Below are 26,524 nucleotides of genomic sequence, written 5' to 3'. Positions count from 1 at the left end.
AAAAGCTTTTGGGAATAAATAAATCGGTGCTGCATAAGGCTGCTTTTTGTTTTTGTTGGTGCTTTGTTGGATGTGAAGAGGAGAGTCTGGATCTTCCACCAAATTGAGTGGTCCCCATTGGCCAATGGTTTTTATAATTCTTCACTCACTCTTCTTTTTTTTTTTCTCTCTATCTCTCTCCTTTCCTTTCCTTGCTTTATTAGCTTTTAATATTACGACATTTCGGTTGCTATTTTAGAATTTTCTTCCCTACCTATTCTTTTTCTTTCATTTAGGTGCAGTATTTTATTCAATACATATATAATTTCTAGTATTATTATTCTTTAATGGAGCAAAATAATCTTAGTACAAGTGTACAACCACAACTTAATTGAGTTTGTACCTGTCGATTCAAACATCCCCAAAAGGTGCTCTATATTTTTCTAGTTAATTAAGAAAGGTATTTGTACTACATACTCATCTTTATAACTAGAATTTAAATTCTCTATTTTTTAAGTATTTTTCCTTTTCATATATACATTTCCAATAGCTAAGGAGAGCAACAGAAAACAAATATCCATTCTCTTACAGCTGAACCATGACTAGCTGATTTGTCATGTTTTTTTTTATATATTTTGAGAAGAGAACAAAAAAATTAATATAAAACTAGTAATTCTTTGTTGGAATTCAAATTAAATAATTCTTTGGTGGGAATATAACTTTCTTGTCGATCTTGCGCTTAATATGAGAACAACGATGACCGAGACCGAGGATACTCGCCAATTTTCGGATATCGAGAAAGACCGAATAGAGACATGCATATTCACTTATTTCATTACTCGTAGACATTCCATTTTCACCATGTCAAGAACTATTGTGAGGGAATAAGTGGACCAGAGTGTTAGAATTTATCCCGTGACCTAATCAGAAAACAAAAATAATCGCAAAAAAAAAAAAAAAACAAACAAACAGGTTTTTCACTTTGCCACTACCGGTTTTTCATTGAAATCCAAATCGGGAGAAAATGTATTTACAACTCTCTTGCACTCTACAAAGAACATCGGCGCATATGATATTTACAGGAAAAACACTAAGGCTAACAGACAGGCCTGAAATTTCCAAAATACCCTTGACTAATAACCTTTACAAAATAACATACAAGTCGATCCCCATATCATCGTCGTAAGGTCTTCAATCACCACCTCGGCTCCGATCTTCAGCTCATCAGCTCGACAACCAATTAGACTCCACAACTCTAAAACAAAGGTCATCTTGGGTGGCTAAACACTCCACTGTGAACGAATCGTACATTATGGGATACTATCGAACGGAGTTGGCGCACCTCTACGAACATCCTTATTCTTCATCTACCACATTAAAAACCCAATCACGCAAAACAACTCCCATGATCCTTTAGTTGTTAGCTCCCAAATGGCTAAATATATATCTAGAATTTTGAAATGGCTTCGAGTCTGAATCTATCATTGAGAGCAATGTCGAAGCTATGCGGACTACTCATAACCCATTGTAAAAAATAATTACTCCCCATAACTTATTTAAAAAGAATTACAACTCATAACATAATAATAGTTTTTTAATCGATTATTTCATTCGATAATTAAAATAGTTATCAATCTACAACGTTACAAATTTATATTTAGCCCCCCCGAAGAAATTTATTGGCTTTGTCCTTGCTTGAGAGTGGTATAGTTCCACATCTTACGACTCTGACAACACTAGAAAAAGACGTGAAAGGTGGATTCGAAAGTCTGCAAGCTCGGCATCATGAATAAGAACACTTCATTTCTGTCGTACGAGGGAAAAAAGAAGGCATTCGTTAATCCATTTCCACACAAACACTTTCACTTTAAAGGGTATCTTCAAAGACCACATGCCATTTCACAATTTCTCTAATCGAGAAGACGAAGGCGCAATGACAGCGGAATCAGCAGTGAGGTGTTATCCAAACTCCACAGTGTACTTTTTGGACTCATCCTATAGTGCCATAAAAACTTGTCACGAGATGGCGATATAGACCCAGCAGGGTACAAAGAAATTTTTGGACATTGACTTTTGAAATAACTTCACGAATTCGGTTCTCGTCCCACAATGTACAAAACTGCAGTGATCAAGTCAACAACATAAAAGTTCATGTGAGCCTTAGTGAGTCCAGTAACGTGTTGGAGTGAGGCCTAATCTAGGAGCCAGTTATCGTTGAAGATTTTCATCTTGTTACCCTCCCAATCATCCACCTATAGTGCTTAGAGAGTACTTCTCGACCCCAAAATAAAGGAGAGCCAAATGTATGAGGCCGTACTATCCTCTTTAGCTTAAAGGAAAGACGATGAGGGAAAACATTTTACCTTGAGAAACTCAAGTCAACTCGCCAACGAGGAGGGATTGAACAAGTGACATCACCCTTGCTTAGAATGCATGGATTGGTTGTGAAGACAAGTCCTTGAGAGAGAGACTGCGCTTTTCGCTTGCACAAATGGTCCCGATTTTCTAATTAATTTTTTGGTGATCCTTTTTTTCCGTTAAACAAAAACTCGCCAATATTATTTTGGAAAATTGTGTGAAATAACCATTTTAAATTTAGTAATTTTCAAAATAGCCAAAATTTTTACTATTTGTAAAGTAGTAAATAGGTTTGAAAGTTTGATAAATGTTTACTTTTACTTCACACTTTAAAACTTTTGACACGACACTCTATGGATAAAGATCATTTTACTATAAAAATTAAAATTTAATACCGCGTAAATCACACACTTAAATTTCCTCTAAAATTTGAAGAAAATTAGGCAAACATACACAAACCTAAGTTTTAATTTCAAAAAACTGATAGTGTAAAGAAAAATATGATACAATAATAAAAACAATACTTCACATTAAGACCATATGTACAAAGACACCTATAATTTTTATGTGCATGTCGAAGTTGCAAAGTTATTAATATATATCATAGGACGATTATAACTCTCCCCGCAAATGTACTTTATAGAGCGTCAGAGAAAGATTGTAAACACTTTTCGTAATTTGGATTGTTAATGTACTAAAATCTTGACATGTTATTATATTGTTCTTTTTTCCCCTTAATTGTAAGTTCTTTCATAATCATCATCTTCTTTCTCTGTAGGGTTATATTTCTCTCCTGCTCTTAGGGTTCAAGATGGCCAATATACTCAATAGCACTAGTCAACAAACCCAAGCAAAGCATCAAAATTCATAGAGAGAATGAGAGCATAGATATTCCCAAATAAGTGGAACCTTTTATGGACACAAAAGCTATAGATAAAAAAAAGCGAGATTGAAAACGATGAAAGTTTCTTTTTCTTGTTTTTTTTTTGTTTTTTTGTTTTTTTTTTAATATAATCTAAATCTTTCTTATTCCACGGTCTAACTGGACCCAACAATTCACATGCATATGCCCTTTTCTTCTTTCCCTCAAAATTTACTAGAAAAATGGTTCTCCTTTGAGAACTTTTCTTGTTAAATTTTGACAGATTAAATTACCTTTTTCTAATGGGTGAGAGAGTGAAAGATGTCTTTTTTTTCTTTTCTTATTTTTCCGCTTTATTGTTTTCAAATTACATCAACTTCCATATATTTATAGACAAAAGAGAAAAAATGAAAATAAAAACTGAACCACGTTAGAAACAGATCATACTGGACCCGGAAAGTTTTTGGGTGATTGGAATACAGTATCTGATGCTTCATGAAACTACAGAGACGTTATTATCAAGATATTCTTCTTCTTTTTTTTTTTTCTTTTTTTTTTCTCTTTTCCACCCAAAATTAAAAAATAAATATATTATTCAGTGTTGTCGAAGTGCCATTGGTTAAAAACTTAAAATACACTATTATACAATGAAGAGGGTTAACGTGATGACCTACCAAAATTATTGTCCTACACAGCATTTTTACTATGTTACATTCTTTTTTACTTTTTTTTTTTGTAGGGTATTACTTTCTTTTTTTTACGTACGTTAAAAATTATGCATGGAACGTGGATCTCACGTACTCTACGAAACGCAGTTGTTCAAATCGTCAAGGCAAAAGAATGTGAGCTTTGCCTCAAGGTACGTCTTGTTTAAACATAATACACAATGTAAATAAACTTTATTTCTAAATCGGTGTAGACAAAAAAATAAAAAATAAAAAATTGTCCGGAAGAGATTAATATATTTGGTATCCTCATTATCAAATGATATTGAGCTGATCAATTCACTAAAAATTAAAATATAAAATCTACAACAACATATGTTGTGAATTTGCACACGAGTCATAATTAAATTATAACCTTTGGGCATGCATTTGCTTAACTCCTTCGATAAAACTAATGGATAGGCCTAAAATATAATAAAAAATCAAAACTTTGCAAGAGAGAGAGCAACAAGACAAAGATACTTTTGTTGGGTTGTATCGTAGTAATAGAAAGTACAGTAAGCTGTTATAAGATTTTTTTTTTTTTTAATCGTACTTCAAGACAACAGTTAGGCCTTCAGAGCCGAAAAATCTCTTCTGCCTCAGACGGTGAACTAAAACTACAGCTCTCAAAACCCAAACACGCATCAGATTTTCATTTTTTTTTCTTTTTACTTCGATACCAACAACACTTTAAACTTATATCTATGTCTGTCCCTAATTCAGGGATTGTTGTAAGTTTAGCTTATAGTACGTCAAACAAACCTAGTCTATATGTAGAAACACAAATATATTAACGTATAATATGGTGATAATATATATTAATTGTGATGTGCGTGTAAATAAGTACATCCTATGAAAATGATGCAACTGTTTTTCTCTTTGGCAAAAAGCGAATTTTGGTGGGTCATCATTTACCATTTTTTTCTTTCCAATTATTAAGCATCACCAATTTTTCATATTTCTTTTATGTTAATTATTTATATCAATGGGACCAACGGGACTCATTGGACGTGACCACAACGCAAACATATCATAATGCATAAGGAAAAATGTTTACATTGGTGGGATATGATGACTCTATATTTAATTATTTGTGACCTTTTTGCAATATTTTGATGGACTTTTTGGGAGGGCTTGATAAGATGTTCCTACAATTGCCACACACAAGAATAAATAAAATACATAAATAATTCAATCGAACCACCAGTTAAGACGGTGTATAATTAAAACACCTATCATGTGTTTCGTCATTTCACCTTTCACCCATGATCGTATGTCTTTCTCTCTTTTATTTTTACCATCGAAGTGTTAATTTTGCTGTACACACTTATAAATACAAGCCTTGAAGTCGATCTCATCAAAAACAGTTTATTTCTTTTATATAAAAGATAGTCTTTTTTAGTCACATTTACATTTCTTCTACACAAAAGTTCAAAAAAGGAATCAAGGTCGGCACAAAGGTGAAATAAAAATACGATTCCAAGATAGCCAAAAAAAAAAAAAACGGAATTTTCGGATTGATTCAGATTCCGAAGCATGTTAATATACAATGCGAAGTCGCACCGGGAGCATGATTCCGAAGCATTACTTGAATCATCATCGACTTTTTTCATCCATACTTTTTATAGAACGAAGATAATGCTGTCGAATTTTCAATGGCAGTTTGGTCAAAAACAAAAAAAGGGCATAATAAGAGAAAAAGGGTAGAAAAATAAACAAATAAAAACAACCAAGAAAGTTACAACTAAGAAAAGTTGAAAAAGAAAAAAGAAAAAAGAAAAAAATATACCCTTCCCTCCATAAGTCCAATTTAACGACTACGCACTTTGGGTGCTGTGTGAGGAGTGAGGACTTGGGACACACACACCACATCCTAGACTCCTAGTTGCCAAACAGCTAGCACAAAATTAAAATACAATTAAAACAAATTTATATATTTTTTTTCTTTGCATGCCACACAAATATTAATACAGAGACTAGTGTCACTAGTGTCATCATTTTCTTGGCGACTAACTAGAGAAAGAAAGAGTATGAATTCCTTAAAAAAAAAAAAAAGTGAGAGTTGAGGTATTAAGGACCCTTTGACACGTGACAACACCCCTTACAAGAGGGATCGCACGTGTCAGGCTCTCTGGCACAAGCTTTGCTTTTGTCAAAAACACATTTGAGAGTTCTTCGGATAAGTAAGGTGATATTCAGAAGCTTTCATGGAGACGTTGACGAGGAGTTTGGTACGTGTTGCTAATTGCTGGGAAACCCAAAATCTCCAAACAGATCCTATATAAAGACAAGGAAATATAAAGGCAAAAGTGGGTTATATCAATCTTTATCCATGTGGGACCAATTCAGCAATAAACAAAAGATTATATAATACATACAAAGGAGGATAAGATAGGGGGGGAAAATATTTAGCCAACATATTTCATGCACTGCAAAATTAAAAAAGAGTTTTGAGGAAGGAAAATGTAAAAATATGAGCAAATAATTAACAAGATGTTTATGATGTGATAGAGTTTTGTTTTGGGGGGGTATGATACAGTCATATTAAAATTCTTAGCTTTTTCTCTAAAATATGTATTCATAAAAATATATATGTGTCTGTTGAGGACAATAGATGAAAAGTTAGTATATTCCATCTTTATTTCTTTTTTCTTTTCGGTAGTAGCAAAACCATACATAGTATCCCATTCTCTCCCGTAAAGGCATACATTTAAAAGAAACCAAAAAAAAAAAAAAAAAATTAGAAAGACAAAAAATTAATGAGGGATCACATGGTAAAGGAGATAAACCAGTTGTGCAAAAGAGATATTGAGTCATTTTATTTTAGGGACATACCATGGCATCATTGATTGCATAAGCCACGCAGTAGTGCTCCTGAAAATCAGCATCCCAACATAATATTAAAATCAAAACAAAAAAAAAAAACAAAACTGATTATGACCCGTCAAGATTTCTAAGAAGATATGCATAGCCGCCAATCTTCTCTTCCTTCACTCGACTCTCTCCAGTCCAGACCATGTTACATGCACACACACATGTACTGTCGTTTTGTGTGTATTTGCTATATAGTATGCCTATATTTTTAGCTACATAATTATAATTATGAAGAAAAGAAAGAAAAAAATCCCATTTGAGATGACAATATGGGTCCATATACTAACCGGCCTACTCTCCTAAATGGATCCATCCTCATTTTTAGTGCTAAATCATATGAGATTCAAACATCATAGTTATGATACTTTTAACTCGTACGCGTGAGTCAATCTACATGCACACGACCCAAAAAGATTCGAAATTTATTTTATTTTTGTTTTTATTTACATTGTAGTATTGTAAGGACAATGCAGTCAGAGAGATTGGCTAATTGCAAATCGAACGTTTTATCAATGACAACAGTGATTTGTGTTCCAAGCCCAAATCAACAAAACTGATCTAAGATTGATAATGATATGAAAAGCTCTTGAGGGTGGGTTGGGTTGGGTTGACTTACCTGCATCATGTGCCATTCTTCAAACTCGTCGAAAAGTTCCAGCCGTTCGATCCTGATCAACAAGAGGAAAGAGAGATCGCAGATCAAAATCTGGCAAAGACACTTCAGGACAACTTGTGAGCTTCCCAATAACAATTTGAAAAGATGGTCAGTGAAACAGAGTAAAAAGGACTCCCATTTATATCTTCTATCCTAGAACAACGCACTTTAGAACCTTGAGATGGAGAGTTGGTACCACAACATCGAAACATTATACCGTTTGAAAACATGTCAACTCAATCTAAATATGGTACAAAGAGTTTCCAAGAAAGTTTTCTTTACTAAGAAATATATATATATATATATATATATATATATATATATGTATAAAAAATCCTGAGTTATACTTATACCACACCAAAAATGATTTTTCTAATTCTAAAAGTTGGTCTCTCTCTCTCCTCCTAGACTCCATTTCTTCTCAGGGTTTTTATTTACTACACCGTTTGAATACTTAATTTCCATTTTGAATAATTAATATACCACAAGTGATATTTTATATACTTGAGTTGCAAAATAAAAGACCATCAAACGGACTCTGGCTAGCTGACAGAATATAAATACTCTCACAGATAATGCATACATCTTATCTGTTTAACATTGAAAAACCTAGTCATGGATAACCTAAAACTACAAAATCAAGTCAACTGCAGTTTGACAAACTCAAAAAGCCTTTCCAATTTATCCACTGAGCTGGAATCATGGTGTATTCTAGGTTCAAGTCCATCTAAGCAAGTTAAATGAGGCGGCCAAATATTTCAAATCCAACCTCCTAATTTATTTCATTTACTTAAAACTGTACTAGAAAGAGAACAAACAATTCCAGCAGAATAAATGGCTGATGCCTAAGGCCCTTATATAGGTTATTTTTGCTATATGTGCTGTAGGAGATATCAATATATTCTCCGCATGGTTTCAGTATATTTCTTCAACGTACCGATTATATCATGCTCAGAGTTTAAGGGGTTGGGATTATGCTAGTACCTTTGACGCTCCAATTTGATTTATAAACTGACCTCTTCCCTACTCTACCCCTAAAAACTGATTCACCATGAGATTTTTCTCAAATACATTCATGGAAAAAGAAAAACAAAAAAGCAACAATCACAGAAAGGCACGCGACAGTCAGCCAATCTGGAAATGAAGATGCATTTTTAAAGAGTCACATATAACGCTTCAAAGATTTTAAGCCGTAAATGTGACTTACCTGCGTCTTTCCTGAGCATCAATGTAAGTGGTATACAGTTTTAGCATATCCCAAGCCACAGCTTTCTGAGTTCCCAAGTGTTGAAATACATGCAAGTATTGAAAACGGATGATAAACGAGGAGAAACATCTTTCGGGACAGCAAAATAAGGTTGATGTATAAAAAAATAAAAATTAAACACCTAAAATATTGAAAGACGAACCTGCCATCCCCTGTCAAGAAAAAGTTTTTCTTTTGCCTCCAACGTTGGTGTCGCATATATACCCAAGAGTCCACATCCTCGACTCTATTTTTTTTTTTTTTTAGTAACAAATATGGTCAAGGTAAAGACGCAAGAAATAAGAGAGTTAGCATAATCTACCTAATAGGAAAAAAGTAAAGCAGCATTCAAGAACTAAAAGATTCAAAACCATACCTCCAAGTTCTTGATCATTTGGACCCCAAAAGCATCATAAGGGAGAATCTATTGACATACAGCAACAAAAACTGAGAATTCGAATCCAACCCCTTGGCATTAAAACATTTTAATCACAGCCAGATAGAAAACATGAAAACATGACAAGTCAGCGGATCAGCCAAGCCATGAAACAAAACAAATTTACAGGTTAGGTTTAAACTTTTGAAAGACACCTAACCTGCTCGTATAAGAAAAATACTGCAGTAGAAAATGCTTTTGATGCCCACCCTACAACCGCGCTACTTGAATCTGGATCCAAATATATCAAAACGCATTCTGCAATTATAAAAGTTGGCAGACTGATAAAAATATATTAGAATAAAGAAATTTAATTCCCTATTGAAATGCGCACATAGCAATATCTGTGGTGTTTGAAGCATCTTCAAGGCCAATAAACAAAGAAGTATTAGAATCGGACCACAAAGTATGAAGTGTTTGGGCTCCAATGCACAAGGACTGAAATATTATTTAGCTCTATTTATAATCGGCTTTGATTACATACCTGGGATCAATATTAGCTGATGCTATGACTTCATCTAACTTGTTTAAATCCCGCAAGTCTGCCGGGAGTAACTTGTAGTCATCACTGAGCACTTCGCCTCTCTCTGAAATATAATCTTCGATTTAATAGAAAGTGGTTGAATTCAATCACTTATATTTACATATATCTCATAGTACCACCTAAAACATCTGTGAAGATTTTGATAAGCATATATAATCGCATCTTGAACTGAATGGTAAGAGAATCACAACAAAATTCTCTACATAGATTGAGAAGAGCTTTTTACACAAAATATTTAAGCTTTAACAATCAGTCAACAGCCTAAAATAGAGAGGAAAAAAAATTAGGTAATGACAATTAGTTTGTAATTGCAGTCCTACTTTACAAGCCTATGAGCTAAAAGTCAAATCTACTAAGGAAGATAAATCTACCTTGTGAAATTGATGCGGTTTCGCTGAGTTTATCTCTCAATTGACTGCGAGTTTCGATAAGTGCAGCCTTCTTACTAGTAACCTGACAAAAACAAGCATTTGACAGACATCATCAGCGACTAGGGTAAAACTCAATTCACACTGTTGAAACACATACTAAACCATGTCAAAGACAATCAATTATATTTTAGCACAAGTTCCTCCAAAAACCTTTAAATGCTTGAAAGTAGAAGCATATTCAAAATCTCACCTCCTTAAAATCCACTTCCACATACAAATGCGGAGCCTTTCCCTCCTCCTGCCAAAGAAAAACCATCCAAGAACAAGAGAAATTAGTATAATTACAGTTGATAAAACAAAAACGTCCTCAACACCCTAAGAAAATATATGGCTTAATTAACCCCACAAAACGTATTTTAAACAAAAAAAGGCTTCCTTTTTGAAGCTTAAAGATCATTCCTTGTCATTTTTGCTAAAATGTCCGATGTAAGTGATTGTGTAATATAAATGATGTAAGAATAAAATATTTTAAAGAAAAACGTAAGGGTTTAACTAAAATCAACTACAAGGTCAAAATTCTAATAATTACTGTAACTTATCACTGTTCAACACAACAAAGAAATAAATAAGAAGCTCAAAACTTATAACTGAAAAGAAGTTGTGTATCAACCATATATCAACACACGAACATTAACCAAATCCTACCAAGCCGAAATAAAAATCACTGATAATTGGTTACAGTTCTTCAAGAAAAAAAAAATTAACGAAATTGGAAGCTCTCAAAACCTTTAATTGAAAATAAGTTGTATCATAACCGGCTCCGAGCGACAATATCTGCTTCTTGGTCTTGCCATTGTCATCTCCGACTCTTTCCCTCTCCAGAAACTCAGCCAAAAGCTTCCGGAAAACCGCCCAACGAGAAAAGTAACCTGATCATTCATCAATTTCACAACCTAAACCCAAATGAACAACCGAGAACAGAAAAAAAAAAAAAAAAAAAAGAGCACGGAGAATTCAAAAGAAATCGATGTCTTCATTACCGCGATTAATGATCGGAGATCTTCTCACGGGTCTCTTCACAAATAAATGGATGTAGTCGTCTTTCATGTAACCCTTTTTTATGCAAGAACTTCAAGGAAACAAACAAATCCGGAATTTGGCGAGTTAGTACTATTAGCCACAACGAGAGTTCTCAGCGACCAAACAAGCTGATGAAATGAACAAATTGAGAGAGAGAGAGAGAGAGAGAAATGTACAGTTTGCTGGCGGAAGCGTCATCGTTGGTGGCCTGAACAGCGGCTCTATTACTGCGCGAATCAGTCGCGATGTCATCCGCCATTCTTTCGTTCTCTTCAATTTCCTACGCAACGTCTTGGGTTTTTCGAGCTTTTTATTTAAATTTTATGAATTTCAATTTTAAAATTGTGGTATTGATATTGAATAATTAACAATTTTTTTTTTTTTAAAATAGTCAACTTAAATGTTTAATATTGTTAAATAGCCAACGTTTTGTTAAATATTATGTAAATAGCCATAAATAATGACGTGGCTTAATATTTGACAGTGATTATTTACTAAAGATTTACGTTTGTAAATATATGAAATTGGCTAGTTATCTAATATTTACCAAACGTTGACTATTTAGCAATATCAAACGTTTAAATTAGTTATTTTCTTAATGAACCCAATAATTAAATTATTATTTTAATTGAACATTATTATAACCTCTAAAAAAAATGAACATCATTATAAACCGTTTCTTCTTATACATTTATGCACTAACTAGCTCAACTGCTTAGCGCTAATTTCATTCCTTTTGTATACATGGTAAGTAAATTTTTTAGTGGGTTAGATATATAATCACTTTATATTTTTAACATTGAAACTCGTGTAAATATATTATGATTACAAAAAATTCAATCTAAGACAAATGCATAATCACTTTAGATTTTTTACATTGAAACTCTAGTCTAATTATATTATAATTAAAAAAAATTCAAACTAACAAATGGTATGTGAAACATATATGTGAGTTGAGCTATTTCTTTAATATATTTAATTATACTATAAGTTTAATTGATGGTACCAATTCAAATTTGATACTTTTTCTTAAATTTTAATATACACTTATTTAAAAATTATTTCACATCTCTTTGTTTTATTTTATTTTCTTTGATGAAAATACATTTTAAACCTCAGTATTTGCACGATAAATCATTGAAAATTATATCAAATCTTAAATTCTAATACCTCAACAGTCGGAACTCCGTTCACAAATCTTAAATTGAATCATGGTCTTATCATCGACTAAATCAGTTTTCACTATTTTTAGTCAAAATTAAGTTTCAAAATCTAACTATTTTCGTTCTGACCCCGGTGACAAACGTGATGTTTTTCAGCGATTTTGTGACCAATCATCAAAACGAAATATACATAAATGATATTTGCAGCAAAGACTTTCAATTAATATATATCTCGACGCCTAATTTTTTTTTTTTTTGTAGATTATTACATTATAACTAAAAAAAAATCGAATAAAAAAACTGAAATACCTACTAATTATTAAACTACAATTATAAAAAAAAAACGAAAAATAAAAAACAAAAAAACAGCTAGAGGCACTAACAAACAGAGGCCGGAGGCCGGATATGATACAATTCTTGCGCATCTGAATCATAACGCATTTGAGTGACTCTCTCTTTCTTTCCCTTAAACGTTAAAAGGCCCTTCATCTCTTCCAAAACTCCGTACCCCAAAATTCCCGTCTTATTTTTTTGTTTTTGTTTTTTAGTTTAAAAAATCACCCTCTTTCGAAACCCTAGCTATATCTCACACACGCTCTCCGGTGCACCGAGGCGCGTTTTTGTTTCCTTACTCTCTACAATCGCATCATTTTCATCGCCACTACTTCATCGGAGCATAGATATATTAAAACATTTTAATTTTGTTTGAGAAACTATGGAAATAGAGCAAAAGCAATCGGAGATCATCGACCACTTTGTCAAGCAAGCCTCGGCTCTCAGTGGCTCAGCTCTCGCTTCCGTGGTTTCCGAAGCCACTTCGCACCCTTCGCTCTTCGCATTCTCGGAGATTCTCGCTGTTCCTTCAGTCTGTGAGGTTTGGATTGCTTTAAATCCTGTTCTGTTTATATTTGGAATACACTGTTCAATTCCGCTCCTGTTTGGCTGATGAGAAATTTGGTAATCTTACAGACAAATATGATATCATTTCTACGTTTTTTTGGGTGCATTGTCTCGTTATTAGGCCAATCACTATAATGTTGTAATTCTTTGATTATAGATTGAAAATGAAAAAAAAGAAGTAGACGAAGTAGGAAAGAGTACTTACATGAGTGAAAAGAATTGCATCTGATTAACATAATTATGATCTTATAAATGAACACTGTAAAATGATATAACGAGTGTGGTCAAGCCTTGCTACTTAAAGAGCGGTTACTTCTGTAACCTTTACATATGACCGCCATTGTTAAACTGTTGTTGAGATACATTGTTAGAATGATAAGATGACTACGCAAGAGAATCAGGAATTGGGTAGATTTTTTCATTTTTTTTAATTTCTTTTGTTTCTGGATTGGATCACTATTGCCTCATACACTCATTCATTTTAATTTTGTCATTTAGAGATTGCTATGATTTTTTATATATGTAAAAGGCTGCGTGTGTTTTGCAACATAAATAGGCATATGATTTTTCCCCGGTACTATAATTTTGTTTTCCGTTCTAAATATATATTTTCGCGTGTGACTTTATCATGATGGGCCGTGTTTCTTCTAACTTGAGAATCCATGTAGCTTCAAGGAACCAACAATTCTGTATATCTCGATGTGCTTCGCTTGTTTGCACATGGCACTTGGAGCGATTTTAAGCGTAAGACTCTAGATCATTGTTTATTTAACTATTTCATCTTAATCTCTGAATAAGCCCAACCTTGTAGATGTAAGTGTAACCCAAAATTTCACAAATGGCAATGCTCCATATTTCCTCCCTATGCTAAGATACATTTAGTTGATTTAATACACATGAATTATAACTTATTGAGCCATATTCTCTTAATAGGAAACGCTGACCGGCTTCTGCAGCTGACCCCTGAGCAAGTTTTAAAGTTAAAGCAGCTAACTGTGCTCACATTGGCTGAGACGGACAAGGTTTGACATTTCAATAATAGTTGATCAGCTTCTTTTTTTACTGGGGTTTATGTTCCTCGGTGTCCTGTTTTCATATGCGCTCATATTAGAATAATAAATTATGTCTCACATCTCTGGTTCTGGTGATACATCAGGTTCTCCCGTATGATCAACTAATGCAGGAGCTTGATGTTACAAATGTGCGTGAACTTGAGGATTTCCTAATCAATGACTGCATGTATGTGGTAAGTGTTTCTCCTTCACGCTGTATTCTTATTGACTGATGCCATGTGTTTGCAGTCTGCACAGAACTAGATAAATAATAAACAATGAACCAGGCTATTTTTCAGAAGAAAAAAAGAAATGGGATACTTTATTCATATACCAGTCTGCTTTATTCAATGTAGGTGTTTTGAATATAATAGACGTGCTCTGTCTAGGGTATGCAGATTAAAGATTTTTCATTTGCCAAAATATGTTGTTACTCATGGAAATTAGTTCTGTTATTGGTTATTTTCAGGGTATAGTGAGAGGAAAACTCGATCAGCTGCGAAGGTGCTTTGAGGTCTGGTTTAAATTTCCTGCTGCGCTTTTCTTTTTGTAATTCGTTAATCACCCAACATTTTCGGCTTTATTAGCTCTTTTACAAGAAACGCATAATAAATTGCACATTGTACAATGTAGGTTCAATTTGCTGCAGGGAGGGATCTACGCCCCGGACAGCTTGGGACCATGATTCAAACACTGTCAAGCTGGTAACGTTTATTAAAGCTTAGTAGCAATTCTGCCCTCTACCACCGTATTTCTGCTCAGAGTCAATTGACAAAGATTTGTCATATACATGGTTGTGTTTAAGCATTTAAAGCTGAATGTTCTTCGGAAATGAGTTAATATGTGATTAAAAAACAAAGGAAAATAAATAAATTCATTTATGAAGATCATATCAGGATAATGAGCCTTCCATTACTTCCCTTCCCATGGTTACCTGCTGGATTGTGTTCATGTGATGTGTTACCTTTGCTATTATTTAGTTAGAAAATCCAAGATCGTGACCATCATTCAGGAATTTGGTGAGCATGACTATCAAACTGACATTTATAAATCATTCCACGCCATTGTATCAACGAAATGTAGGTTGACTACATCAGATGAACTACTTCACTCAATTCAAGAAAAGATAAAGTGGGCCGATACAGTCAGTGAGCTAGACAAGAAGCACAAAAAGGAAGTTGAAGATAGAGTGGAAGAAGTAAAGAAGTCCCTTACCATCAAGGTCAGTGAATCCACTCTTATCTTTTACATTTCTTAAAATTTATTATTCATTCTATTTCTACCTAACGACTTGTTTCGAACTAAAAATAAATTCCACTCGCTAGGAATTGGAGAAAATAGGCTTGATCTGCATATATTAGGGAGAAGTTAAAGAACTTATATCTTGTCTTTGTTTTATGGAAGGTATTTTTTAGGAGGCTACTCATGTTTTTTAAAAGCAGTTATTAGGATCTGTCAGCATTTCAGATAAATTTTTTTTAGTAAAAGAGGCAACTGTTTACCTTTTGTGTCAAAATCTTCCCAACTCAGGTTGAAAAAAACTTCTACTTTATTTTTCTGTCCTATATAGGATTTTCGGGTAGCAGAGGTTATGAAACTCTTGAATTGATTTTGAGTCTATAAGAATGTGGATATGTCTGGTGTAAGTAAAGTGGGATACGTATGTCGATATGCCTTTACTTACGTTGTGGCAGAAGTTACAAACTGTGAGCAGGACGACATTGACTACAGAGGACACGAGGAGATCTTTTCTGAACCTGGTGTAGTGATGAACTACGAGGAAGACCGTAGCCGACCCAAGAGGTATAATCCCCTCTAGAAAATGTAATCACTTTCAAACCCAAAATAAATTCCAATTGGGTTTTTATTTTTATCCCTCATTCGAATTTATCTAAAATGAATTAATAAACTGTAGGAGACGGCATCCGATTCCTTGAGGGATTTGCATGAGCGACGGGTCTTGCGAGGGAGGTGTTTTCGGTTTACTTGCCTTGATGTTTGCATACGACTGTTCTCGTCCTTCAGCCACCCCTTGATCTTTTGCGGTTGGAAAAAAAATGTCAGTTCTCTGATATAGCAAAACTCGTTGCATCAGACTCTCTCTCTCTCTCTCTCTCTCTCTCTCTCTCTCTCTCTCTTACATTTATAGTAGCAGGGTCTTCTAAGCCATTGTAATGCCGATTGAGATATCAGCAAAGAAAAACCAGATTTGTTATTGCGGCTATTATACATTTTGGGAGCTTATATAGTACTTAACCCCAACCAAAAAAAAAAACCCCACCGCCAACTCGCTGTGTCTGTTTGCGTTATTTTATACATAATGCAGATTTCTGATTTTTAACGATAGTTTGGTATAGTCTTCTTTTTAGCTCGTACGTATGGGCTTTGCCAAACAGTGGGAGTATTCGGAAATTCTGTCTTATCTTCAACAACAGTTGGATGTTTGCTTATTGTATGTGTGTGAGAAATTTCATGGAAAGACTTTAATATACTATCTCAATAAAATCTAGGATATACTAGACCTACATTTTTCAATTTAGACCAAAAAATCCCTAGGATCAAATAAATTTCATGAATTCCTCAATGATCTTGATGGACAAGATGTGTATGCCTGTGTGTGGATTTTTTTTTTCCCGTATAAATCTTTATTTTATTAATTTCAATCTAGTTCTATCGGAAGTTTCAATCCATTTTACTACAAATTTCGAATGATTTTGCGCTAAAATTATATACTTGATTTAAGTTTGTTTTTGTTCTTTTTTACGTGTTTTGTTGAGAAAAATTTGGTTTTTTATTATTTTTTTCATTGTGTTTTATTTTTCCTGGAAAACCTAAAATTGTGATATATAGTCGTAGTCTTTTTGAGCAACATGGGTGCCAATTTTCTCACAACACCTTATATATATATATATATATATATATATATATATATATATATATATATATATATATATATATATATTTTACAACAGAACTTTAATGGTAACTTTAAAATTTGCCTGCAACCAAGTAGGGAAAAGGCTCCAATGATCAATATGCATAGTAGGTCCCATAATACCCACAATGCATAGAGCAACAATAGTTGCTCTTTTAGTCAGTGCTACATTGGCTGATGGCAAATCCCCATGGAGTTAGCCTTAGATGTCTTATTTTATGAATTGTTGCTCTTTTAGTCAGTGCCACATAGGCTGATGACAATCCCATGGAGTAAGCCTTAGATGTCTTATTTTGTGAACACATACTCTCCGTCTCACCGTCACCCACCATGTCCCTCCAATTTAATCTTCACACGTCATGTTATCTTTTTTAACTCTTAACTTTTTAGTGCATTTAAGTCTTCAACGCCGTTGGTCAGGGTCGGCCCTGACCTAAGGCGGACAAGGCTTGTGCCTTGAGTCCCCAATTGGGTTGGGCCCCCAAAAAAATTATTTTACACTTTTTGCCTATTTTTAAGAAAATTTACATTTTTTACCCTAAAAATTTATACTTTTGGCCAATTTTCTAAAAAAATTACAATTTTTACCCTGAAAATTTAAATTTTTATTAGTATTATAGAGCCCCAAAATATGGAATTGCCTAGAGCCCCCGGTGAGTTTGGGCCGGCAGGGCCGTTGGTAATTCAAATATACCAAAATAAATCCCAATTCACATAAGCCAAATACATGTAAACAACAATATTTTGGCGATACCAATTTACGGCTTTCATCACCATCTTCGATTCTCCCGCCAAAACCAAAAGCAATTTACATTATTAAGTTTTATGATTTTTGTATCACCTCGATTCATTTGAAAATGATACCGTTTAACGATATCACGTGACTCGTCATTTATACCATTATCCTCAATGCACTTTTTTCTACGGAGACCTCGCTAGTCGCATAACCAACAAACTGGACCTCCACGCCTTCCCAACATAACGCCGAAAACCTTCCTCCTTCGTCCCTCCACTTACTCCCCTTTCTTGGCTAATGCTCTCATATGAAGTTCGAGACTTATTTTGACAAAAAAAACGTATCGCAACGTTGAGAATCTCGTCAGATGAAATAGGTAGAGCTAAATGTCAAAAGAGTCGAGCCGGACAGGTGTGACCCTTTTTTTTTCAAGCCAAAAAGAAGCACGGGCTCGGGCTCGACCCAAAACCTTTAATTGGAGGGTCGGGCCGGATCAAGTCTGAGGAATAGGACTTAAGGTCCAACCTAGGACCAAGCCTTCGACCTTCGGAGTCGAGGGTCCGGGCTTGAAAATGGTATAAACTGGGTCTCAAAAAGCTCAAACAATTTTATAAAAAAAAATACAAATTTTAGTCAAAACATTTATATCATTAATAATATAATATAATTTATATGTGAAAAGTACTTTTCATACATAAAAACATAAATTTTAAACATAAATAATATATTTATTTTATTTAAAAAAAGTTGTGCCGGATCTTATGACATGGGCAAGGCTGGGTTTGAAAGCTTATACCCTGACCCAAATTCTCTAAAAAACAAGAGGGCAGAGTTGGTCAGCTCACAGACGATTAGAGTTAAGGAAATGAGATGATTGGAGGGACAAGATGGGCGGCATATAATGTGGACAGATGATCTTTTATGGTGGGATGTCATTAACTCTTATAAGTTGTGCCCTTATTTATTTATTTTTTCCCCAAGTTTCTTGTTACTTGAGTAAGATTATTTTTGTAAAAGAAACTAATAGTTTTGTAATTATTAACTTAAAAATATATTCGGTATATTATGTAGTCAATTCTATGACATTTATCTTCTCTTTTTTACTTCCGAAAAGAAATGTTAGAACTTAGAATGCTCCGAAATTATGTCAGCATTAACCTGTTCCACAGATACCAGCAAAGTAATTTATCTTAAAAAAATACATGGTTTATTAGGAAACAGCATGTGATTTGGATATTGGTGATGTGATTTGGACAAGTTTATAATTTCAGCCGTCAATAAAGTAGGATAAAATGAGTGGGAGTTTTTTAATTTCATAAAATGTTATACACATGCCCAATCTAGAATTCGAGCCGACATTTCGTCAGCAACCGACATTTCGTCAGCAACCGACATTTCGTCAGCAACCGACATTTCTTCACAACTAAACTTTCCATTATTTATCTGAAATTTCAGACATTTATACATTACTAAAAGAGAGTTTTTTTATCACTCACGGAAATACTGTAGTTAGAACACTGTTTCTCCTGTCCAATAACAACTGCAGTGTGGGTCTCATTTGCTCTTTCTTTAACCAGTCTATCACATAGTGTAATTAACAAAAAAAAAAAAAACTCGCGGGCCCCACTAATATTTGTTAAAGGTTGCATAAACTCTCACTCATATCAAGATATTCAACATTTTGATTTTTACTCTCCTAAAAAATTGAACAAAACAAAAATCACAGTTATAAGCTAGCGTTGGGTATTAAATATTCCTATAGCAAAAAAAAAAAAAAAACCCAAAAACAACATTATAATTGAAGTACTATAACTACAAGATGTCAAATTAGATTAAAAAAAACCTATATTTTGTAACTATTATTAAAAAAGTCATCAAATATTAAAATAAGTATATAACATTTATATTTAGCTAATCATTATTATTTATTATATCATTTCCCAATACCAATTTGAATAATAAGAAAAATTAAACAACAATTTATTTAATTGCTATAGATTTACATTCATGTTAAACTTCATGGTATAACCTGAAAGTAACTAAAATTATGAAGAATTTATTTTAACGCGTCATTGTGAAAATACACAATATAAATCACCAAGGGTTGTTAACATAAACGAAATAAATTCAGAAAACGTCTGTATAGTTTTGATTAACTTATTAAATTAACAGCATAAAGATTATATACACTAAAATGAATACGAATGATATATACATATATATATATATACTAATCAAATTGTATATATATATATATATATATATATATATATTACATATATCATCGAAAATAAAAAAAGCATGTTATCATATATATATATATATATATATATATATTATTTTAGACACATTACACATTTATAACTTCTTATTATTGTATTTAACTTGAAAGTTTGTTTAAAATTTCAACAACTTTTTTCATGTGGTTATATGATTTTCTATATGAAGTAAATATAACTAATTATAATTATAAAAATAACGATAGCTGAAATTTAATATATTAATAATTAAATATAATAGCAAAGACAACAAACGTGTATGTATATTATATATATATATATATATATATATATATATATATATATATATATATATATATATAAACGGGCTTATGTATTTGCCTGTGTAACTAAAATATAACAAGCATATTACTTTTTTATTACAATGTATTTTTTTTTCAATCAATCCGCAGCAACGCTCGGGTATATATATATATCATCGAAAATAAAAAAGGCATGTTATCATATATATATATATATATATATATTTATATATATATATATATATTATTTTAGACACATTACACATTTATAACTTCTTATTATTGTATTTAACTTGAAAGTTTGTTTAAAATTTCAACAACTTTTTCATGTGGTTATATGATTTTCTATATGAGGTAACTAATTATAATTATAAAAGTAACGATAGCTGAAATTTAATATATTAATAATTAAATATAATAGCAAAGACAAAAAAACGTGTATGTATATTATATATATATATATATATATATATATATATATAAACGGGCTTATGTATTTGCCTGTGTAACTAAAATATAAAGCATATTATTCTTTTATTATATATATATATATATATATATATATATATATATATATATCAATTATCAAATAAATTGCTATAATTAACTTAATACAAATTTAATTTTTTTATTACACTGTATTTTTTTTCAATCAATCCGCAGCAACGCGCGGGTATCTATCTCGTTATTATCGATAACACGCCTTTTAAAAAAAAAAAATTGAACAAAGGAAAACAGGCATTCCAAACCTTCGTTAAACAGCTAGCTAAAGATTATAGAGATAATTTACAACAATATCCAATATTTGATTGGATGATGTAGTTTATCAATCATATCAAACTGAATAAAAAAAAAGAAAGAATCAAATAACAGTATATATGTCATAATAATCCTCCTACAATATGCACAATTCATTCCCCAAGAAATCACTCCAATCGTCAAAAAATTCCTCTACCTTCTCAGCCTTAGGCCTCATCACCTCGCAGTCAACGCTCTTCCTCCTCTTGACCATAGTCGTCGTCATGATCGCCGGCGGCGACTCGGAGCGGCGCTTGGGCGTGACGCGGCCGATCTCGGGGCCGTCGGAGCCGGCGAGGTGAGGGAAGTTGAGCTTGGCCTTGGAACCCCTCATCTGGAACGCCGCTCGGTCATACGCCGCCGCCGCCGCCTCCGGAGTCTCGAAAGTCCCGAGCCAAACCCTAGCTCCGTTCTTCTTCGGGTCCCGAATCTCCGCCGCGTACTTCCCCCACGGCCGCCGCCTAACCCCCCTGAAATGCGCCGCCGGAATCTGCGCCGGCTCCGGGATCGCCGGAGGAGGGAAGAAGAACTCGTCGTCGGCGAGTAAGTGTTGGCGGATTGACTCCAAGAGAGCCGAATCGGAGTCGTCCATAAATATGGTAGACATAATAGTATAGTACTGTTTCTTTTTTAAGGTTTCTATATATGGATTGTAGACTGTAGTTGAGCACAGGATACAGAGATGTGGAGATATATATGTTGTTGCGACTTGCGTGGTGCTTATATATATATACGTATATGTATATGTATATGATAGATAGATGCAAAAAGTAGTGAGGATTTTGGTCGCTTTCCTTGAAGTTTCATTGGCCACCCACGTGGGGTTAGTGGCGACTCTTTAGTCACGTGTTTTTTTTTTTTTTTTTTTTTTTTTTTAAAGTGTTTTATATTATTTCTAATGTTTTTTTTATTATTATTATACTTACCCTCCCTAATTTTGTTTTTTCTGCCTTTATTGCATATATTTAGCACGTAACTGAAAAGTAGTTTCGAAAACGATGTGATTTCTTATAGAACAATTAGATAGGTTTACATGTAATTAATTATTATAACATTTGAGCAACCGAAATTGAATTTATATTATGTTCCGGCCTTAAAACGATGTCACCTTCAGTTTTTGCATTTGAAACGTAACGCTTCGTATAACACATGATGCTCAAATTATTCACATATAACCTCGATGAATCAAATTAGGGTTCACACACTCATCAACTTAACGAAAGCTACATTTGATTTTCGTCCTCACACATATCCTCGTTAAACATATTAGATTCATCCCCACACATATCTTAGATTCATGAAACTACTTCAAACATATTAGCTACATCAACAAATATATTTTCTAACAAGAAAAGGTATATAAATAATCAAAACTAAACTAGACGGTTTTCTGAAATTAGTTTTAATATTTAGTGACTAATTATGAGAACGTGCAGAGATACATTTGGTTATATAGTTGGAGTGTTTTAGCATATATATTTTATAAATATAGAATCATACAGCTAATTTGTAAATTTTCAAGGTAAAAATATGGAAAAATAAAATAAAATTTGAGTAAAAAGTGTGGAATAGAACTCTAGAACTCCATTTTTTGTCGATTTTGTCACCAATGAGATATTATTGGCTCTTCACGGTCGTTGCGCGAAGATCAGACCCATCACCATCTCCACCATTGTCAATCAATATTCGTCATGTGAACCAACATCAGCCGACCAAGCCTCCAATGGAGGTTTTATTTACTTTTTTTTTTTTTTTTTTTTTTTTTTTGCTTTTTTTCTTGTTGCTTTATGTTTCAATAATTAATCCAGATCTAGATATGATTTTCGCACCATCGAAAATTTGATCGATGTTTTTTTTAGTTCTATTCTTTTTGTCAAAAATCTCATGTCACATATATCGTTTCTTTTCTATGGACGAGAAATTCACTCGGGGAAGCCCCCCAAGAAACGTGATCAATACGTCGTACGTAATCTAATGCATAAGTTTTTGCTAGTAGTAGTGTTATGTAAAAAGACTGAATAAGTTACAATTTGCTCTTGTTATATTATGATTATTCCCTTTTGAGGAATTGTGAGTTTTCATTTACACTTTCTCGTAATTTAAGGGTTTTTTTTATATAGTTTTATCGATATATTTGTGTTGATGTGCTCTTTAATAATAATAATAATAATAATAATAATAATAATAATAATCACATTCATACCTATTTGATCTAAACGTAAAATAACCACAATTTGTTTTTCAGTTTTTGAAAAATCAAGTGGTCTTCCTATTTTTTTTCCCTTTTATTTGTCAAATTTTAATGAGAATTAAAACGACTGTAATTAAATTAAACCATTTTAGATGTTTTATGAATCGTTTAGCTTACTTAACTATTTTAATATTGTTTTAAGTTACCATGTATATAAAACTATGTTGACGAAATTGACCCAATTCATATCATTGAACATTCGGTCTAACGGTTTCATAGAAGAAAAAAAGAAAAGAAAAAAAATGTAGACGGCTCAATATTGGAATAATTTATCTCAAATTGATAAATGGCAGGTAGATCTTTTTTGCAACTCAAGTCACATGGATGTGATTAGAGGATATTTGTAGTCGTTGATTGACCTGACTTTTTTTCCTGGCTAGGAACTTGGACCAATAGAATAATAAGAGAAAGAACACTCAAGAAATCTACCTCTGATTTATTTATTTATTTATTTTTTTTAAAAACCCTTATAAAGTTTAGATATAAATAAAAAGAAGAGAATTAAAAAAAAAAACCTTAATATTACCATTTGGCTCAATACAGTATTGAAACCTAATACAATTTTGTTGTTCACTAAAAGACAAAATAAAGTGTGTTGTGGTTGAGTTATGTACGTGTGAGAAATAGTCCAACATTGAGACACTTACATATGTTAAAAGAATTCCCATTATTAAAGCAAAACAAAATATAGCCAAAAAAATTTCCATTTGACACAGTATCTAGCGTCGCTAGCACAAGCGAGCGCAACGATAATGAAAACATCATGTAACGGAACATCGAGAGAGCACAACTGAGGCATGGAGCACCGTACAACTATTTGACGCGCCACATCATAAATAAGCGCAAGCAAATTGAGAATTTCATAGAATCGTGCGTTGGGTGCGCAACTTAACGCACGCCGCACCATCAAGAATACAAGAAGTGGCGCATATATATTTTTAGCTTATGCTCATTTTCAATTGGATTAGAAAACAATTGTTAGAGCTACGCTTTTGGATTGGAGATTGAAGAAGGGCCATTGAAGGAACTTGAAGTTTTTGGAGAGAAAAAAGAAGAAGAATGAGATGAGCTTGTGACAACTCTCTACATCCTCATCATCTATATACCTACTCCATAGTTGTATCTCTATAACCCTTCTCTTCTCTTTAATTGGTTGTTTGAACTCTAGTTTGTTGTCATTTCCATATTAGCTTGAATCTTGTTTGGTTGATTGACGACAACTCTAGTTGATCTTTGTTGCACTGAAAACGCTTTCCAAAACCCAGTCTAGGAGATTTGCCTTGGAATGCAAGTTAACTCGAACACCAAAATCAAAACACGACTCACAAGATTTTATCCTGGTTCGGCAATTGCCTACGTCCAGACTGGTCGGAGCTGCTTTTCACTATCACCGGAAAAAGAATTACAAGACAGAACTCACACCCTAAACCTTCCCGGAAAATCACAAATTGATTTCCTTGTACAAATCACTCAATGTGTTTCCCTTCTCTCTCTAAGATGTTCTCACTCTTGTGTTTTTCATTAATTGACTCTATTACCTCATCAAGTCCTATTTATAAATCCATAGGACTCGATTTACACACATTGCTTAAGACGCAAGTAAAAACTGCCTAGGACAAAGAATAACATAATTAAGATCCTGGACACTATTTTGGCTAGATACACTTATTACATCAACCGGTCTAGATACAAAGATTACAGGTAAAAGAATTTAGATCAACAACAACAATTCTCCACCTTGATCTACATTCCCTCCAGTTACTCAGCAGCTCCGAGTTCTTCAAGCTTTCCCAATCTTCACCAATTCCAAGCAGTGGTTGAATTTACCACTAGGAACTGCCTTTGTCAGCATGTCAACAGGGTTGTCATCTGTTGACACCTTCACAATCTTCACGTCTCCTTTGTTGATGATGTCCCTCACAAAATGCATCTTCACGTCTATGTGTTTAGAACGTTCATGGAACACCTGATGTTTAGATAAGTGTATAGCACTTTGACTATCACAGTTCACCTCAACAAAGTCTTGAGGAAATCCAAGTTCAACTATCAATCCTTTCATCCAAATAGCTTCCTTGATGGCCTAAGTGATCGACATATATTCAGACTCAGTGGTTGAGAGGGCTACCACTGACTGAAGATTTGACTTCCAACTTACAGCTCCTCCGCAGACTGTGAAAATATATCATGTAAGGGATTTTCTGGTGTCTATACTGCCTGCGTAATCAGAGTCTACAAAACCTTCAACTCTGACCCTCTGATCTGTGCTCCTTTCAAACACAATGCCTGTGTCCAGTGACCCCTTTATGTACCTGAGAATCCACTTGACAGCAGACCAGTATTCCTTCCCTAGTTCTGACATGAACCTACTGACCACTGAGACTGCATGGGCCAAATCAGGCCTAGAACAAACCATTGAGTACATTAAGCTACCAACAGCACTGGCATATGGCATCTTATGTAAGGAATATTGCCCACTTGAAGATAATGAATAAATGATTACTAAATTCGATAATAAGATTACTTTATTAGCATTATATGATTAGTGGGTTGAGTTCTAAATAATTAGAATCAATAACAACTATCTTCCATAGCCTCCGTATTAAACTGAGTCACGTGCTGGGCACCTGAGTTCGGGCGGTGTGCTAAAACATGGTCGATGACTGATATACGCCTGGAAAGCTATATCTAAAGTCATATATGTGGAACACATGGGTGAAGGCTGATCACTATGTGGGAGCATTCTACACTTGTGGTAAGTGTACGACTTGGACAGGTCTTGGTTGTAGATGTGTCGTTTAAGGACCGTTACGACACACTAACCGAGGCCACTATGATGGTCACAGTGAGACTTGATCTAAATCCTGAAGTGATCATGGACACTGGGTTATGTTACTGGGCTCTTTGACTCATTCGCTAAAAGGCTATTCATGCTAATCACAGCTTATGTCTTGGGAGTTTTCTCAGAGCATGATTCGAGTGAGAAGTGATTTACAGATACGGAATCCAGCCTTCCTGAAAGAAGGTTAATGTTCACT

At 33.6% G+C, this 26,524-nt stretch overlaps 3 protein-coding genes across 4 annotated transcripts; 1 reads left to right on the top strand and 2 right to left on the bottom strand.

Moving 5' to 3' along the window:
- Positions 1–5,596: 5,596 nt before the first annotated feature.
- On the bottom strand, positions 5,597–11,431 carry SBI1 (Leucine carboxyl methyltransferase). The gene is made up of 13 exons (XM_089613890.1): positions 11,289–11,431; positions 11,073–11,161; positions 10,819–10,961; positions 10,283–10,330; positions 10,033–10,114; positions 9,602–9,704; positions 9,278–9,398; positions 9,058–9,105; positions 8,845–8,928; positions 8,643–8,707; positions 7,397–7,448; positions 6,742–6,780; positions 5,597–6,183 (listed from the first exon to the last, which is right to left on the bottom strand). The coding sequence occupies exons 1-13, from the start codon at positions 11,369–11,371 to the stop codon at positions 6,148–6,150; spliced, it is 993 nt and encodes a 330-aa protein (XP_089470016.1). The 5' UTR covers positions 11,372–11,431; the 3' UTR covers positions 5,597–6,147.
- Positions 11,432–12,687: 1,256 nt separating this feature from the next.
- On the top strand, positions 12,688–16,573 carry FUS5 (Proteasome component (PCI) domain protein). 2 transcript variants are annotated; one of them, XM_089612410.1, is made up of 9 exons: positions 12,688–13,149; positions 13,844–13,919; positions 14,109–14,197; positions 14,332–14,421; positions 14,697–14,741; positions 14,861–14,931; positions 15,311–15,449; positions 15,922–16,030; positions 16,143–16,573. In XM_089612410.1, exons 1-8 carry the CDS (start codon positions 12,991–12,993, stop codon positions 15,991–15,993), a joined length of 741 nt encoding a protein of 246 aa, XP_089468536.1. In that variant the 5' UTR covers positions 12,688–12,990; the 3' UTR covers positions 15,994–16,030; positions 16,143–16,573. The 2 variants fall into 2 exon arrangements, with proteins under 2 accessions (XP_089468536.1, XP_089468535.1); XM_089612409.1 differs by having other exon boundaries at positions 12,689–13,149; positions 15,942–16,030.
- Positions 16,574–21,131: 4,558 nt separating this feature from the next.
- LOC149400619 (ethylene-responsive transcription factor 13-like) lies at positions 21,132–21,928 on the bottom strand. The gene has a single exon (XM_089612404.1). The coding sequence runs from the start codon at positions 21,843–21,845 to the stop codon at positions 21,336–21,338; it is 510 nt and encodes a 169-aa protein (XP_089468530.1). The 5' UTR covers positions 21,846–21,928; the 3' UTR covers positions 21,132–21,335.
- Positions 21,929–26,524: the final 4,596 nt, after the last annotated feature.

Source organism: Urtica dioica, chromosome 4 (genome assembly GCF_054948205.1).
Source record: "Urtica dioica subsp. dioica isolate 48M chromosome 4, U.dioica_male_clone48M_v1_H2, whole genome shotgun sequence".
NCBI lineage: Eukaryota > Viridiplantae > Streptophyta > Magnoliopsida > Rosales > Urticaceae > Urtica > Urtica dioica.
The sequence above is the reverse complement of the archived record's forward strand: the minus strand, read 5'-3'. Positions and strand labels throughout refer to the sequence as shown.